At 37.8% G+C, this 19,049-nt stretch overlaps 1 protein-coding gene across 4 annotated transcripts in view; it reads left to right on the top strand.

Annotated features, from left to right (window-relative positions):
• Positions 1 to 284: 284 nt before the first annotated feature.
• Positions 285 to 19,049, top strand: part of stxbp5a (syntaxin binding protein 5a (tomosyn)) — a 211,424-nt gene continuing 192,659 nt past the window's right edge. For 2 of the 4 annotated variants that reach the window (XM_059986360.1, XM_059986358.1), the window contains exons 1-4: positions 370 to 1,328; positions 2,104 to 2,201; positions 15,511 to 15,592; positions 18,254 to 18,354. In XM_059986360.1, the coding sequence (XP_059842343.1) occupies positions 1,182 to 1,328; positions 2,104 to 2,201; positions 15,511 to 15,592; positions 18,254 to 18,354 (428 nt within the window). In that variant the 5' untranslated portion in view covers positions 370 to 1,181. Of the gene's footprint in view, positions 1,329 to 2,103; positions 2,202 to 15,510; positions 15,593 to 18,253; positions 18,355 to 19,049 lie in introns of all 4 variants that reach the window. The other 2 variants (XM_059986357.1, XM_059986359.1) reach the window with 2 other exon arrangements.

The following is a 19,049-nucleotide window of genomic DNA, read 5'->3' as shown; positions in this document are numbered from 1 at the left end:
ACGTTAGTAGTAAATGGTGTTTCTAGTCTCATGCCGTTATGTTATTACACTTCTATTTATCCTGCCATACTTTCAATATTGCTACTCTGTTGCTACTATTGTACAACACTGATGTTTAGTACTATACAGTAATTGCAATCGTAACTAGTAATGCTGCTATTGTATTAATGTTGCTATTTGTTACTAGTGTTACCATTAACACAGCTACTTTACTGTTGCTATTTATCCATTATACTGCTTTTCACTATTATTATATTACTATTTCTAGTGAACTTTTAATTCTGTTCTTTAAATGCTGGTGCCCTATTAATGTTGCTACTTGTGCTGCAATTGCACGATCTCTGCAGATATTTGCAATTATTGCCTCCCCTCACTAATGTTCTTTTCTGGTGCCGCTACTAAAGTTGGTTTGATAGTGCTATTGCACTGTTACCGCCGCTACTCACTACTATTGCCACTACGACACTCTAGTGCTATATTGCACTATTAACACTGCTATTTACTATTACTGATCCTGCTATCGTTCTTGATATTGCTATTTACCCCTATTACTACTGTACTAGCTCGGTTTTAACTACTATTTCCACTATTAGCATCTTATCCCCGTGCTATTATTGCAATGCTAACGTTATTTACCACTACTGTCTCCATTGTGCTAGTGATGCTATTGCACTATTACCTGCTATTTACTGTTACTGTCACCACTAATACTGACGCTATTACACTATCACGCTGCTGTTTACTATCAAAGCTGTTATTCCAGTGCTACTATTGCAAGATCAGCACTGGCAACGAATTAATCGTGCTGCTCCACGCCCTGGTTGTGTCAGCATTAGTGCTGCGCTCGGCCACCTCAGGTGCACCGGCTTCTCGACATCCGGGTGTGTGCGCGCGCACGGCGGCGGTGGCGGCGCGGACTGTGCGCAAGTGCGGAGCTGCGGTCCGGTTTGTGGCTGCGTTTCCGCGTCCAGCGGCGGGGCGAGCGAGAGAGCGGGCGAGCGAGCGAGGCGGACAGACAGGGCGGGCGGGCCAGGTCGGGGCGGAGAACCAGCGGGCCGGGGGCCTCGGCAGAAGGCGAGCAGCCGGAGCCCAGGGCTAAGAGCAGCGCGCCGCAGCGCCCCGCCCCGCGGCCTGAGCGCTGCTGCCGGCCGCCCTGACATGTGACGCGGGGCAGCGGCATCATGAAGAAGTTCAACATCAGGAAGGTGCTGGATGGCCTGACGGCGGCGGCGGTCTCCTCGTCCTCCTCGTCATCGCAACCCGGCCAGCGGGCCGCGGACAGTGACATCGTCGAGAGCCTCTGCTCGGAGCACTTCCAGCTCTGCAAAGTGAGTGCGGCTCTGCCTCTCCCAACGTAACCCGCCTTCCCCTCCCTCCTCCGCTCCCGGGCTCAGGGTCAACACAGCGGGGACGATGAGGAGGGTGGGTTAGGAAGGCATAGTCAGGTCCCTGGTAATGCGGCATTCAGTGTGGCCCGAGGCAGGACAGTGATAATCTGCCTCCCCGTTTCCGATTGTCACACCGTATCTCTTGGCCGTCATCTCCTCCACGGTTAATCCCCATCTGTCAGTCCGTATTTTACTCGAGGTAGATCCGCCCCTTCAACCTTTTCAATCCTAGTCTCTTCATTCCCTCCCATCCACAAAACCTCTTTCCCGATCTTGGTAATTTCCAGTCTTGTCTCTTTGCCTCGCATTGTAAGTCGCCCCCTCCCCAAACTTCTGCCATTCCCAATCACCGTTCCCTCCCCCAACTTCTGCTGTTCCCAGCTTCTTTCCTCTGCTCCAATCTTCACTCGCCCCTCCCACATCACATCTTTTGCTTTCACTCGGCTGTCATCTGTGCCTGGCTGGCTCCTCGATCCTACTTCCCATTTCCTGTCAATGCCTAAACTTACCTCCTTTCATTCCCTCTCTCCGTCTCATCAATCTTTGTATTTTAGCCCTTACCTGTATATCTGTGACTCACGACAGTCATATCCATTGCCAAATTATCACTTGCATTATCCCATTCCTTCCCTTCCCACTTTGCATCCTAAATTGTAGTATTTCTGTAGCTGGTCCATCCTTTTACACCTGGTCTTTCTGTTGCTACTTGTGTTAGACTGTTCGTCATGGATTTCCATATCAGCCTTCAGCCATGGCTTTCGATCCGGTGCAAAAAATCCTGGCAATTGGAACCCAATCCGGATCATTAAGACTGTATCCTTTGACTGTGATTGGCAAGAAAGTAATAAATTCCATTCTCTTGTGGAGCCTTTGGCACTTTGTTCTATGCAATTGGAGAGGCTTGTCAGTCATTACCTTTTCAAAACTGTGGTGCATGGACTGATAGTATACTGCATTTCTCCTGCTACAGCAATGAAGATGTGCAGGAGAAATCCTCTTTTATGATCATCAGTCAGTGAAGGTAATACTTTAGTGTTTGGCCTATTCTTGTATCTGTCAATACCATGCTAAGATTGAATGTAAATTGTGCAGTAATTAGTCTGCAGTCTATTGATGTTGCATGTATTATGAATTCTAATTATCAGACTTTAATCAGTGGGTTCCTGTGTCTTTTGCTTGTTACTTATTGTGTATGTACAAGCCATGGTAGTTCATTTCTAGCTTGTCACATGTTTTGTGGTTCATTATCTATCCATCTGACTCAGTACAGCTGCTCCGCTCTGTGAACATGTGAACTGTAGTTTTTTAGATTTTATAACTGTTTTCTTTGCAGCATACTTTGCCCTGTTTTTTACAGAAAAAAATAATATTATACTTTTTCCTTTGTTATTTATTATTTTCCTCCTTTGATATTAGTTTTGGAGACTAATTTGAATGCTTTCCCTCTCAATGTATTTATGTTTCAGCATGGAGATGGCCACTTGGTGGCTTGTAATGATGCATACAGTAGATGCTTTTATGAATGTGTTAGGTGATTTGCAATATTGGAGCTATATTATGGCCAGGCCCTTTGTAGTTTGACAACCTAACTGATGTCTGAGTATACTGACTGTGCATTTCCTTTTATTAAAATAAGAGCTTATCAGTTCCTAGTGTTGCTCGAGAAGTTAAATGGGAATTAGGGGTCTAACAATACATGAGGTGAAAGCATAATGAGCACCAAACAGATTTGGAAGCACTTTTACTAAGGCCTCTAATTTGACTTGGTAAACAATGCTTTCAATTTTTAACATTTCCATCATATTCAAATTCCTCCTTTAACTCTCAACCATACAAACCTTAAATCCTCCGTGGTATTCAAATTCTGTCTTCTTGTAACTCCTGCACTGCTCAGTTATCAGGCCTCAATTTTTTGATGTTCGTCTTCTTTTAAAATGTTCTTTAAAACTACTTTTAGTCTAAGCTTGTAGCCTTCCTTATTTCTCCTGTTTAAATCTGTCAGTCTTTGAAGTTCCTGTGATGAGCATTGACATGTTTTTATTAAATTAATACTTATTGGCTTATAATTATATAATTATATCACAGTGTTGGTCTCCACCTTTAAACTGATGACACCATCTGTTTCGTTCCTAACACAAGCTGCTAAATTAATAGCAGTTGTTATTCAAGGGGCTATGTGAGTTCAAGATGTTTTTTGCCCATTATTGAATTATTCAGGTATCCTGATGGGAGAAAGTTACACTTCTAAACAGTTTAAGCCTGTCTTAAATCCAGTATGTGACCTGTTAAGGTTTATCTGAAATTCATCCCTAATTTGGAAACTCCATATCGCCATCTCCCAATTCATGCTATTTGACTCCTAACAAGAAATAGTCGCAAGTAATTTTGTTCTGATGTCCTCCTCCCCAGAGCCATCATCCTTAAAATGTCATTTTGTGCTTAGGAAATTATCACTGTTAGTATGTTAACCATCCTTACTTGTCTAAAACAACAGTTATTCAGTTTCTTTTGTTTGCCTTGTATTCCAATGCTTAGCTCCAATGTAATTAGTACATCTGTAATATTTAATACAGCCTTTCTCTATTTCATTTTGGGGTGCGAAGTTACACATTCAGTGTATGTCTGAAGTTTTGTCCATGCTCCTACACAACTGTCTGACTCCAAATATTTGCTTCTGCAGTTCGAGTTCCTTACTATGAAATGTTCACCAAAAGTGAACCACTTCATATTAGATCTGATCTAGGTTGCCAGTCTTTGAGTTGAATTCTTACATTGACCTAATTCAGGTTAAATTCATTGACCTGAATTACTCGGCTAGTCCATTAAAAAAAAAACTGCTCCCTGTCTATCCTTCCCTTCTCTCCGGCAGGTGTGCCATTTCTCACTTAAGTTTAGCAACATCTGGCATTCTGTACCAAATCAGTGCTTGCACTTACCTCTGGTCTAATGTGGGGACAGCCTTTGTGAGCATGAATTACGGATGTCAACAAGACAATATCTAGAAGCATTTGGATTTGGGATGTTTTTAGAATGCAGACCAATTGAAGTCTCTTTTTCCCAACAAATCCCAAATTCATTCTAAATTTGATCCAAGGAGTCACTTGTCCAGCTTATGTCCATTGTTCACATTTTGTCTATTTCAATCTTCTGGCTTGAATCTAACTTTAAATTAAACTATTCTAATATTGATTCAAAATGGGAAAATTCTCTTTAATATTGAGATAGGCTATTAATTTCTGATAGATCTGAAAGATGATGACTTTTTGGGACAAATGAATGCAAAGTTATACCACTGCAGATTTGGTCTAAGTAGAGTTAGATATTTCAGGTGCTAATTCAAAGGTTGTAGTTGAAGAAATAATAATAATTCTAAATATTAAGAGCCATCTAACTTTGTATATAAATGTAGGCAGAATGCATATTTTACATTTATAAATTTACTACTTTTTATTCTAATTTTTATTATCTCCTTCCTCCAGTCTGCTTCCACTGTTTCCTCACACCTACCCCATCTAGTTGCAGATGGCAGAGTGTGTTTCTGTTTTTGATGGTTTAATGCTGGCCCAAGAGTTGCATGAGCATCATAGTGATGACTTTGAATCTCATGATCCACTGTCGTTTATCTTTCTTTTCCTCTCCTGCTGTTTCTCCCTGTCTTACATGTACTGTCTCCCTCTCGTCTGCCTTCATAAATGGAGACACAGCAAACTTTGAAATAGTGGATGACATAAAACTGAGAGTGGAGGAGGAGCTGAAAGAATGTAGAGTTAATTTAGAGAGAAATATTGGAGGAAGTAATTGGATTGAAAGCCAATAAGTGCTCAGGACCTGATGAGTTGCTGTGGAGATGGTTGATGCACTAGTTGCCATCTTTTAACATTCTGTAAATTTCAGAATGGTTGCCACTGATTAGAAGTTAGAATACGGAACCCTATTATTTATATTTAAAAAAAGAGCAACAGAGAAATCAGGGCACTATAGACCAGTTAGCCTGATAGCAGTAGTAGGGAAAATGTTGGAGTCTATTAAAGTGGTAACAAGGTAATTATATATATAAAAAAATGTCTGAGCAGAATCCCTTTGCGTTTATGAAAGGGAAATCTGTTGGAAATTGTTTTAGGTTGTAACTGAGGCAAAAGAATTAAAATTGTACTCAAACAGCACTGAAGCAAGCTATTCAGCCCACCAGGTCTGTGTTGACCATCAAGCACCTGATTACATTTATCCCAAATTTTTTTTCTCCACATTCCCATCATCTCCTTCCAGATTTTACAACTGACGTTATTACACGAGACAATTTACAGTGACCTGCTAACTTAGCAACCTGCCTGCCTTTGGGATATGAGAAAAAACCTGTGCCTCCTGGAGTGTGCAAGGGGAAAAAAGTACAATCTTGTCAGTGGCCAGAACACAAGCTGTGAGATAGCTTTACGGCCCAGTTGATGCAGTGTATTTAGATTTTCTGAAGACCTTCAAAATAATTTGATAAAATTAGAGTGCATGCTAATATTGTGAAGTGCAATTGAACACTGATATCTGAATTATGTAAATAAAACAATGTTTTTCATTGAGAGGCCATGACTATTGAACTGCTACAGTGATTGGTGGTGGATTTCTAGCTCTTCAATATCTAGATCAATCATCCGGCTAAAAGTACTGAGCATAAAATCAAATCTTCCATTGGTATAAAACTTGGTGGCTCTGTGGGCTGAAGGACATTGCCGAGGGAGGCTTTGGGGAATATAGATAGATGTATTGAATGGGCAAGACATGGCAGATGGAAAAATACAAGTTCATCTGTATTTGTTGCAAGAGAATCTGAATCAGGAATCTTTCTGCATTTATATTGGGCATGATGAGACACAACTGCATTACAGTGGACTTGTCTCCAAATCTAATGAAGATTGGATGTTTGACAAAGGAGAGTAGTGATGGTTCATCAGATTAATTCCTCAGATGAGTGTTTGTTCTTTGAGGAAAGTTTAAGCAGAGTAAGCCTATACTTCAAAGTTTTGAAGAATAGAAATAATTTCTTATGGGGTTTGAGAGGGTAAATGCAGGCTTCATATTTTCCTCGGCCATGATGTCTAGAACCAGGAGTCAGGCACAAAATATGGTGCACAATTTGAAACTAAGGTTTGAGAAAACCTCTTTGCTCAGAGGGTAGTGAATCTTTGAAATTCTCTACGTAAGAGACCTGTTGAGGGTTAGTCACAGTATTGTCAAGCCAAGCATTTATAGATATTTTAGATATTCAGGAATCAATGCATAAATGCAAGAAAGTAGTCCTGAGGTAAAAGAGCAACCATGTTAATGACAATAAGCAAGAAGGGCTGAATGGTCTACTTATTTCTGTTTGTTTTCTTGTATTCTCATGCAGTCTTTTCTCCTCAGTAATCTCTGTAGTGAGGATTGTATTTAATTGTTTTGCAAAAAATAAGATAATGTGTCAGTAAGAGGGATATAAGTAGGCATCTAGAAAACTATGTGAACCAGATGAATTTAGACTTCGAAAACAAGTCTGCATGAAGGATATTTTGAAATTCTCAGAATTAATAAATGCTTGTAATACATGGGAAATTATGACATTAAGTACATTGTCTGCATGCCTATATAAAATAACTACATGCACTTGCAATCTTTACCACTCTTTAGAAATTATCCTTTGATCGCAGTCTCGCTCACTGTGGAAATTATTCTTTGTTCTTATGGAAATAAATTTCTTTAATTTCTCTTTGTGACAAATTAGTGGTTACCCACCAAATCAAATGGTGCTTGCAAATATATTTTTATTTGAAGTGAGTCAAACAATTGAAAATGACTTGAATAGCATAGATTAGAAAGAACATGTGGAAAATAGAAATTAAAGATTGTATAAGTTAGAAGAAGACTTCTGTATTTTCTGATGCAGCAAGTATTTCTGGATGGGTGATTTATAATGGGTCAGTGGCTCTTCTCGTCAGTAATTTGTCCTGTAGAAGCTGATACATTGAGAGTTAGAAATGATCTGGGGTTGAAGATGAGGAGGAATATAATCATTTTTATGCCTGTCCCCAGATTTATTCCTGCTTTATTTAAAACAAAACCTTCAATTTTCAACAGCAGTTAATGCTATGCTGGGTCATTTTGGCACAAAAAATTTGCATGCAACTATATAGCAGCACTCTTAACAGCATATTCATAAAACTTTGCAGCTGAGTGCTTTTTGGGGTGCAAGTTGGGGCATCAAAGGGTATGGAGTGAAAGCAGGGAAGTGAATCAGCCCATGATATGGCAGAGCAGACTCGATGGGCCAAATGGCCTACTTCTGCTCCTAAATCTAATGGTCTTATGGTTTTAAGTTACTTTCATCATGCCACTGGAAAATGCCTAACATAAAAAGCAACAAAGTAGTTAGATTAGATTCTCTTGTTTTTTTTTATTGCTTGCATTATAATTGGCATCAAAGAGAATGCTTCAAAATTGAGAAATTGGATCTTTTGAAACTGCCTGTTTGCCATTGCAGCAGGTAGTATTTCCAACAGTGCAACATTGAATGTAATATATTGCACAACATGAGGTGCAGAATATATCAGCAGTTGCCAATGCTGCCCAAATTGCAAATTTTTTGGAAAATGTTAATACCAGATGTATTTGGAACTATTTGCTTGATTTAGAACTATTATGATGTAGTATTGCAGAAAAATGTAGTAAATTCACTTCCCAGAGTCAGAATCAAAATTATTATCACCGGCATGTGATGTGAAATTTGTAACTTAGCAGCAGCAGTTCAATGTAATACATAATATAGAGAAAAATAAATATAATTTAAAAAATAATAATAATAAGTAAATCAATTACTGTACACATGTTGAATAGATTAAAAACTGTGCAAAAATCAGAAATACTGTATATTAAAAAAGTGATGTAGTGTCCAAGGATTCAATGTCCATTTAGGAATTCGGATGGAAGAGCGGAAGAAGCTGTTCCTGAATCACTGAGTGTGTGCCTTCAGGCTTTTGTACCTCCTACCTGATGGTAACAGTGAGAAAAGGGTTTCCTGGGTGCTGGAGGTCCTTAATAATGGACGCTACCTTTCTTAGACACCATTCCCTGAAGATGTCCTGGGTATTTTGTAGGAGATGAAGCTGACTAGATTTACAATCTTCTGCAGCTTCTTTTGGTCCTGTGCAGTAGCATCCCACTCCCCCCATACCAGACGGTGATGCAGCCTGTCAGAAAGCTCTCCACGGTATATCTATAGAAGTTTTTGAGTGTATTTGTTGACATGCCAAATCCCTTAAAACTCCTCATGAAGTATTGCATCTGTCTTGCCTTCTTTATAACTACATCGATATGTTGGGACCAGGTTAGATCCTCAGAGTTCTTGACAGTAGAATTTGATATACAAGTGGGAAGACCTTCAAAAAGATTTCAAGAAAGAGAAGACCAGGTTTGTGTGTGATACTTTGAAAATTAATGAACCCAAATTAATATTGGAAGGGAATCTATGAAGTAAGGTCTAGCTTGTGTCAAAAGCAGGCAGAATTAATTATTTGAGATTATGTATAAGCATCAGATTAATCATGTAAGTGTAGTTGTGGTGTCAGCATGACTAAATCTGAAAGCGCTTTCAACTCTTAAAACTTCTCCAGCTGAAGAGCTGTATTTTTATGGGATTGCTCTAGTAACCATTATACACAGTGCTGAGTGTTCTGGGAGCTAGTAATCAAATTAAGCTATGTTTGTAAATCTGACCATTGAGAACAGTGTTTAACATATTTAAGAAAAAAACAGATGAATTTTAAGGTCTAATCTTGCAATGACAGAATTGCACTAGGCTCAAGTTAATTGTTTGGGTGGGAAAAATGGTAGAGCAAACAACAGGCAATATTGAAGTATACTTGTAGAATAATATTGTGGAAAATGGGAGTTATAGAAGGGAAAAGAAATGAGGTGGATGAGATGAAGGATGAAAGATAGTCAACAGAAAGTGAATGGGATTTTAGCTGAATAGGATGATCTCTGGTGTGAAAGTTTGTGTACATATAAACAAATGGAAATCTGTGTTCACTGCACGACATACACTCAGTAGCCACTATATTAGGTACGGGAGTGGAACCCAGTGTGGTCTTCTGCTGCAGTAGTCCATCCACTTCAAGATTAGTTGGGTTATGCATTCACATGCTCTTCTGCACACCATTGTTGTAATTGTGTGATTATTTGAATTCCTGTCACCTTTCTGCCAGCTTGAATCAGTTTGGTCAATCTCCTTTGACCTCTCATTAACAGGGCATTTTTGCCTGTAGAACTGCTCACAATGGTTTTTTGAATTTTTTTGCACCATTCTCTGTAAACTCTAGAGACCGTTGTGTATGAAAGTGCTAGAAGATCAATTTCTGAGATGCTCAAACTACTCCTTCTGACACCAACGATCATTTCACGGTCAAAGTTACTGACATTGTGTTTCTTCTCCATTCTAATGTTTGGTATGAATAACAACTGAACCTCATGACAGTTTATTGACAAGGTTAAGGAATAAGTAGTCATATGATTTCAAAATAATTGAAGTTACTGAGAAGATAAGTAGTGAAAGACTGTTTCCATGAGAAACTGGTAGCACTAAGTCATACATCAATGATTATTATAAGGATGACAGGGGAAGCAAGAATATTTTAGTTATTGGCACATGAAGTATATTTATTGAAAGTTGTCTTGAGATTGTGATTGACAGTCTCAAACACAACTTAATTTATGAGGATTGGTTGAAAATTTAAAGAGTTTCTATTAATAATATTCTGCTATAATCTCTGATTTCTGTCTAGTGGCTAGCTCTCCTCCAGATGAAAGGTCTCAACCCAGAATATCAACTGTTCCCTTCTATAGATGCTCCCTGACCTGCTGTTCTCCCAGTACCTTGCATGTTGCTCCAGGTTGCAACATCTGCAGTCTCTTGTGTCTCCTGCCTGCACTCCGCATCTGCTGTGTCATTCCTTATCAATAATGCAGCTCCAGCTTTTGATCATTCACCATCCTATGATATCATTCAAGTTGCTGGATTCCAGGGATGTCTGTCTTCTTCAATGATTCTTATACTTCCAAATAGAAATGTATTTAGGTTTATTCAAACGACCAAAATACTTTTAGATTTGATTATCTAGTTCTGAACATGTGTGGTTACTTCCTATTTCTGGTGTAATTTGGGAGTACGATTACATGGATTCGTATAATTAAACTATTAATCCAAAGAATAAAGCTCAAATTCCCACATTATCTTGTGGAAATTACTATTGACAAAATTTTTTGAACTTTTAAAATTAAGTAAAAGTGAATCCATCTATTAAGCAGTGTTCCTGAGTGAAGGAAACTTGCTGAGCTGCTTGATCTAGGTTTACAGTATATTATTTTTAATATAGTATCCAGTGAATCTGAACACATTATATGATTGGGTTGTTTTGCACTCAATTTTCCTGAACTCCAGTGAGCACCACCCCAATCTCTTCAACTTTTCCTTATAAAGCAATTCCTTTGTATCTATCAGTGAACATTCTCAGAATTATCTCAAATTTTAATTTATTTTCTTACATTACTGTACTGATCACTCTACATGGGCCCTCCTTAATGCATTTGTACAGTTGTAGTAAGACATGCCTGCTCTTAACCATTAAACCTCTTGATATGAACACCAGTATCCATTTGTCGTCGTGCGCCTGTAGGCCAGTATCTGTAGGTCACGTACAAGAATCCCCAAATCCCTTTTTGCTGCAGTTTTCTGGTCTTTTTCCTTTAAAACAATCTGTTTATTGTTTTTCATCCGAAAGGGAACTACTTTGCAATTTCCTACATTGCATTTTATTTGCCAGCTTTTAGTCGACTTTCTCGACTATCAGTAGCTTTCTGTAAAATACTTTCATCTTCCTCATAGGTAGTCTTCCTTTCACTTACCATTGTTCCCATTCCTGCTTTCTCTTCAATGCACCTGCAATTTTGCTTTTCTAGAGCCACCAGATCTTCCACCCAGCATTAAGGCTATTCAGTCCTTCCTATTTCAGACACGCCTTAGCCATCCTCCCAAATCCCCTCTGTATTTCTTGGTTTTAAATTCTTTTTTTTAAGGAAAATTAGAAAAGTAAAGGCCCACTGGGGAAAATGTTAAAATGTTTGTGTCCATAAATCACAATTAATGGTAATCATAGAGAATTCACATTTTGCTTTCATGTTATTGTATATAATTCCCAAATGCGAGTGGAATATTGTCAGTGAGATAGTGTATCAGTACAGGGAAAAATGAAAGAGTAAAACTGTGGGCATTAATGGGACTGAAACCAGGACGTGTACATGGCTATGTGTAGGATTCAGTTTAAAGATTTTCATTCCAAAGCTTGCGTAGCCCAGTAAACTTTTGTGAGTGGTTTTCACTATTCAGACGGGCACTGTGTGGTTTTGGTAAAATAAAACTCCTTAAGCATCTGGATTGATGGAATCATTTTGAATGCAATGTTTACTTTTTTTGGCAAATTGCTAAGTAGCTTCACATCAAGCCTGTAAACATACAAATTAAGCATTCGTATGGTGAGATTCTCTGTCCCTTTAAACAAGGCAGAGCTGAGGCTTAGTTGATGCATCTTATTCAACAAGTGTTTACTATCTGAAATAGATTTAGTCAACATTAGTAAAAAGATTGAAAGCAACCTCAAATGTAAAAGGAATTAAAAATTCAAGCCTGACACACAGGGCTTTGCTTTTTAATTTTTTTTTTTGAAGTGATGCTTAGTAAGCCATCACTGAGCACCTATGTAATGTGTTAGCTTTTTATTCTTTTCAGACTTCTGTGACAACGTATTGCGATAAAATCAGCCATGCATTATTGTTTCAAGAATGATGCCCATATTACTGGCACATGTGTTTATAGCCTGGATGTGAATGGGCAGTAGTGGCAATTAGAGGTGGGGACATGGGTGACATGAATAATTTTTGAAAAGGACAAAAAAATTACAGAAAATTAACCAAAAATAAACAAAGAAAAAATTTAAACTTCAATTGCTCATTGTACAGTTTCCTTATGGATTGTTGGTATGCTGTAAGTTACATGATATAAGACCTCAAACAGTGGTGCTAAACTATTTTGCAGAGAAGTAGATGAACAATCTGGGACACTTCTGAGGGTCACTGACATGAATGTTGAAGTCCCAGTCTTGTGTCCTCCCTCCTGTTGTTAAGATTAAACTTCAATATTGAACTTTCTGCAGAGTCCAGTGGCAGAATGACAACTTCCTACAGATAATGTAGCAAATATATTGGAAATTTTCTCTGGATATCAATTCCATTTTGACTTGGCAAAAGTTCAGTAATTCCTTTCAATGGAGAGGAATGGCTTGGAAAGGACATGCATAAATTAATTTGCTTTATTTTAAAAATGCAGTTGCAATTTTTAATGTTAGATATATGTGAATATGTTGATTTTAAAGTGCTTTCTGTGTTTAAAATTAAATAGTAAATGTTTAATTTTTCTTCTTAATGTTTTTTAAGAAATTTATGCCAAATACTCACAATCACTCAGTCACAAAATATTCTAAGTCTTAACAGCCAGTAATCCTGAAGCATGCCTCAGCCAACTGTCAAATTGTTACTGAGTAGGGTTGCTTTTTCCATTTCGGAAATGTGTAGCATGGAGCTTTGGTGATCGACCCAGCTTCGGGGACAAAGTTATTACTTCAGTTAAGTGTGGCTATGAAATTGAATTTGGACTTGCTTCCTCTCTGCATTGGGCCATGCAATCCCACTGGGCCAGATGATTCCAGGAGGCATTGTATTGTTCACCATGAGTCATTTATGTGCAGTAGTTCATCTAAGTACATTATAGCATTGTAAATGTATACATGTATTTTGTACATCTATAATGCTTCTGGATTAAATTTTTAATACATGGCTACTTGTACATCACAAAAGTAACTCCTGTGAAGTGCTTTAATGTATTTCCTGTTAAATGTGCTATGTAATTGGAAGATGTCATTACTGATGTTAATAAGGATATCCTTTTATATTAGAGTTCAGATAAGAAGCATTCTCCTCTTAAGTTACAATAGGCTTCCAGAGAAGATTATTTATTTGGTATCTCCAGATAGTTGTGAAGGCAAGTTTAATCACTGTCTGTCAGACATCCTAATAGTTTAAAGTTGTAGCAATGATAACAGAAAATTCCTTGTCATGGAAAGAATATATATCTTGAAAAATGAGTGATGATGTTGGCATGAATTAATGTGTGTTTGGTTTGTTGTATAAATTTAAATTCCCAACTGGGCAGTACAAAGAGGTGCCAGGTTTTGGATGACAGCACATACTGGATTGTCCAAAACATTTCCCAACAGTTTCCACTTTGCCAATGAAACCAGTCACTTGTTGCACAGCTTGGCCAATACATCAGTGTGTGACCCCCCCCCCGCCCCCCCAACCTTTCAACAATCCAGCTCAAAAGTATTTTTCAGTTTCTTTGGCCTATGGTTGTGTGAGAAATAAGAAAGGCTGGTTCAACCTGCAATTTGAGAGTTGTGTGTGTATATAATTATTTACTTAAAAAAACTTAGAAGTTGATCCTTTTTAAACATATTTTGAGAAAGCTGGGAGTATGTATGAAGCCACTCGCCACTTTAAAAATGTATGCAGAAGGTACCATACTTTTGTTGGTAGTTAACCTGTGGGGGGAAGAAAGGAAGTTGCATGATGCCATCACTCCCCTCTCCCAACAGACACACCTGCAGGATCAGCCTGGAAGATCTTGACTAGGCTACACACATTGAGGCTGCTTCCAAGAGGTGAATGGTGGGTGGGCAGATGGTTGGAGGAAAATGAAGCCCCTTTTTTTCCTGTGAAATATCTGTTATTTTACAGTGCAGTGGAGGTTATCCCTGGTATTCTTCCCAGAATTTATCCCTCAACTAAAAAAAAAATCTGATTATCTGTTCATTATCACACTGATATTTATAGAAGTTTTGCCAATTGGCTGCCATGTTTTCATCTTGTGATGGCTGCTGCACTTTAAAAGAAAGTAGTTAATTGACTCCAAAACACTTTAGGAGGGAGAGCTTGTGAAAGGACTGCTACATCCACTGAAACAGGCAGACAATGCTTCTGTTTATTTCTCATCCAAAAGCTGTCATCTCTAACAATGCAGTGCACCCTCAGTGCAACATTGAAATGCTAGCATGAGGCTGTTTGCTCAAGGACTGCAGTGAAGCTTAAATTTATGACTAGTGCATGTACACTACCTATTGAGCTAAGCTAACCTTATGTAAGAGATCACTTGTAGAATTTTTGGGGATAAACAATTACTAGCAGCTTAGGCAGACTTTTTATTTTAGCTTTGGCAATTTTACCAATTAATTCTGCCAGATACCCTTAAAGATAAAACCTTGTATCAAATACAGGATTCTGAATACTCATTAAAAATGTACACCCAAAGGTAAACCATTCAATGCACAGTGGTAAGTCTGTGATAAAAGTCAAAAATTGAACTCTAGATTCAAGGCTCACTATCAAAAACATGTTTTTTTAACAAAAAAGAAATCTATTAACTTAAGCTGCTTCCAGCTGCGGTATTCTGGACCACTTCATTAGAGTGTAGAAATCTTGAGATATTTTTCAAAAGAAGAAAATACTCAGTGCTCAACAGGATATAAAAGAAAGAAAAGTCCAAATTTGAATGAAACAACAGAACTTTAGGGTATTTGGACATTTAAAAGATTTTTAAAAAGCTCAAGTAAAATTGTGGTAATGCTCACTTTCATCCAATTCACATCAGAATTAATGCTTATGAAGTTGGTTCTTGAATGTAGAACATTAAAGCACAGTATAAGCCCTTCGGCCAATGATGTGCCAACCTTTTAACCTTAAATCAATCTATCCCTTTCCCCCTGCATAGCCCTCCATTTTTCTATCATCCATGTGCTTATCTAAGAGTTTCTTAAATGTGCCTTATGGAGCCATGCAATGCTTGTAAGCTTAATTGTATGCACTTATGTAGCTGTTCGTAAATTTGGATGATTAGTGAGAAAAGTGCTTCTGTTTTATCCAGTGACTTGATAAATATATCTGGTGTTAGCATTATTGCAAAGCACAAATTTGTCTTAACAATATGAATCTACAGCTTTGGAAGACCAGGGGTGGAGTGTTACTGCCAGCATGACAGTTCTGCAGGAGTGATCCAACTGCAGTTCTTGATTAATGAGGTTAGTTTTTTTTCTTACCTTCATTGTAGTTGAACTGACATGCAAAATGCGTGTTTCACTTAAATGTGCATATTTTTTGAGATGCATTGCACAGGATTAAATTATTATTCGAATTTATTTTGCAACCTTGAAAAAGAATATTGAATTTGAATATCTCAGATAAAAGAATAGTAAACTTAACCAAAAAGAACCAAATTGTTTTTTGCCAATTAATGTTAATATATCAAACAGTAATTGAAGGTATGAATGAAAGTAATTATTTTTACAATGTGCTAGCTGTTTTTCTGATGGTTTGAGGGTTGTATGTTCGTAGATCCACATTGTATACACTACAACAGTGTATTTTAGCTGTAACGTTTTTGATCCCCAATTTCTCTACCGATTTCCTTTCTCTCTTCTATCCCTAGTCTGTCCTTAATTTATATTCCTCCTGTCTGTGACTTGTCTCTTGGATGATTACTGTCCTCCTTGTTAATCACTCTGAGTACAAACATTATCTCCTTAAAAATTGCAATAATCACTCCTCAAAGAGCTCACAGGCTCCTTGGCATGATCATCCCATTATGTAGCCAGCCTTTATTACAGTGAAATTGCAATGATTAACTGAGCAAGGCTCAAAGAACATTTGTAGATGCCATCTGAAATATTTTGCTTCAGGAAGATTTCTGGTCATCTCACAATTCCTAGTGTTTAAAATCCAGAGACAGTGTCCTGCTATGGGTATTTAGGAATAAAAAGCCAGGCTTGCTATGGTATATTGTTCATTGAATTTCCAACATAACTACAGTGACTAAAGTTCAAATTACTGTGGGCTGTAACTTGTATTCTGTCACCTTCGAAAGTTTGGACCCAGGTGCATAAATAACTTGAATCTGTTGGGTGACAACCTCCTCACTACAGGATTTTGGAACAAATGAACTGTTTGTTGGTTGAGGAATAAAAATATTGAAGAGTCTGTCTCTTCTAAGTAATTTTGTGAGCATTTTTGCATTCATCTGCAAGGGTAGATGATTCCTCAATTTAATCTTCTGAGGGTAGTGCTTCCACTCAATTCAACACGATAGTGTTCCAGTATATTTTATGCTGTGCCCAGAATAAGTCTTAAACCTGCGTTCCTTTGACTCAGAGCCAAGAATGGCAGCATCGAGTCTAAGATGATACCTTAAATATGCCAGAACAGTAAAGCAACGCAGTTTTCCTATATTTTTAGTTGACATCTTAAGAATTTTGCTGGGACAATTGCAAAGGCGTTTCTGCAGACACATGATAAGCTCTTGATCAATATTAATTGCTACTTATTCTCGGTTGACCTGAACTAAAGAGACAGATCAACCTTTTCAAGTAAGGAAATGTATGTATTTAACAAGCTGATTATTCAAACATAAGATACCAAGCTGAAGGTATAAGGGTCCTAATGTCAAATGCAAGCCATCTCATTGAATTGTCCCAAAATAATTTTTGAGAGTGCATAGAGCAGAGTTAACAGCTTCAATACTGGATACTTCCTGAGTGCTTGCCAAAAACCAAGTCAGCTTAATCATTACACAGTCTGCCTTCTTGGGAGCTGAAGTTCACTTTCCATATTTTATCAGCTCATTTTCTGCAAAATGTAGGTAGAGAATTCACTGAAATTAGTGGCCTTATTTTAGCATCAACGGAAGAGGAACTGAATTTACCTTAATGCTTCAATCCAATTCACAGTTAATAACATTTTCGAAAGAAGTATAATAGTTCTTGTGATGTCAGATATATGGCAGCAATATAGCATGATCCCCAAAACACCTCTTGATGCAGGAACAAATATTAGACTAACTCTATGGAGAATTCCCCTGCTTCGTTTCAGAATAATGCCAAGGGATCTTTTGCATCCAGCTGACAGAGGAGATGATGCCTTGATTTTATGTAGATGTGAAAGATGGCATCTCTAATAGTGCAGCATTCTCTTGTTATGACAGAATATGTGCATGGATTTACAAAGTGGGTTATCAATACAAAGTTTCCTGATTCTACAATTGGAGCCACAGCTGATACCTAAAATTGTTTTGTTCATTTAGATGGTCAGATACGTATCCTGCAAACTGAATTACAAAAAAATGCAAGTTCCTAACATTCTGCTCCTGTGAGGTACTCTCATTCAACATGTCAGAATGGTGACAAGAAAACATCAAATTTGCCTGGTTATTTTCCTTTTCAAGCTGATTCCACTGTCTGCTTCAGATATCAGTTGTGAATGTTAAAAATTTTTTTCCTTGGGTAGAATTTTACTCTGTGGGGAAAAAAATATAAAGAATTATATATAGGCTGTTGTGTTAGATGCCAGTAGCCTTCTGGGACATACAATCAATGCTTGTAAAAGTAGTGTTACTACAACTTTTGTTTAAATTAAGGTTATTATCTTCACTCAAACATGGACATTCCCAGTTCCAGGACCAAATTTCTGATTTGTGAGCGAGGAAGTCCAGGTAATTGGACTTTGATTCAAATACTTTGCAAGTGGATTTTCCTCTGGCATTCTCTAAATAGGCCAACATTTTTTGTGGGTTATTATGCCTTTTCCTGAAAGGTTTATGTCAATCAAGAAAGGCCAATGTTGATAGGCTTGAAGCTTTTTTTGTATATTGCATTTGTTGGAAGATGTAATGTGTTTTTACTGTCCTGCAGGGAGCCCTTGTGAGTGCCTTGGCAGATGATACTTTACATCTCTGGAATCTGCGTCAGAAAAGGCCTGCTATACTCCATTCTCTTAAATTTAACAAAGAAAGGTAGAGTAATAAAATCTTCAGTGGTCTCACTGAGTATATTGGATAGATATTGAAAGACAATATAAGTGTTTATTACAATGTTTAGAAATTGGCATTTTGTAATGTATTCCATGATGAACCTGTTTCTACTGGTCAAAGGGCCAGTGATAGAGGACAAAGTTCAGAAAAATAATAAAGGTAACATTAGAACAGTAACAATACCATTACAGTACTATAAAGCTATGTGTTAGTTCCTAATGGTTATCAGTGGAGGAATTCATCCAGTGTATGCTGCTGAGTTCTTTTGATTGACTGTAAATGAATGAAATTAGCATAGACCCCTGGTGTAGATAATGAACTGCATTCATAAAATGCTGTTGTTGCATCCTCCAAATCTTCATGTTCATTGTAACACTCAAGATGATTACCGATGCCTGCAAATTCTTCATAGTTCCTAACTTACTGAAGTAGTGAAATCATTTCATTTTTACTTCGTCATTTCTCCAAGCCTGAATATGAATTTTCTTTTTGATTATTTCTCACTATCAGCAACAAATAATTGCTTTTTGAACACAAACACACCCACAACTGACACTATCTTAAAAACTATTTGCTATAAGCGTGGTGTAGCGTCTAATGACCACATGTATACGTGATTGATGGTTAGAAACTGTTTGGTAACAGTTTCCTGCCCCAATTAAGTGGCATAGTGTCCC

This window comes from Hypanus sabinus, chromosome 12, assembly GCF_030144855.1.
Source record: "Hypanus sabinus isolate sHypSab1 chromosome 12, sHypSab1.hap1, whole genome shotgun sequence".
Lineage (NCBI taxonomy): Eukaryota > Metazoa > Chordata > Chondrichthyes > Myliobatiformes > Dasyatidae > Hypanus > Hypanus sabinus.
This window is presented reverse-complemented; position numbering and strand designations above follow the sequence as displayed.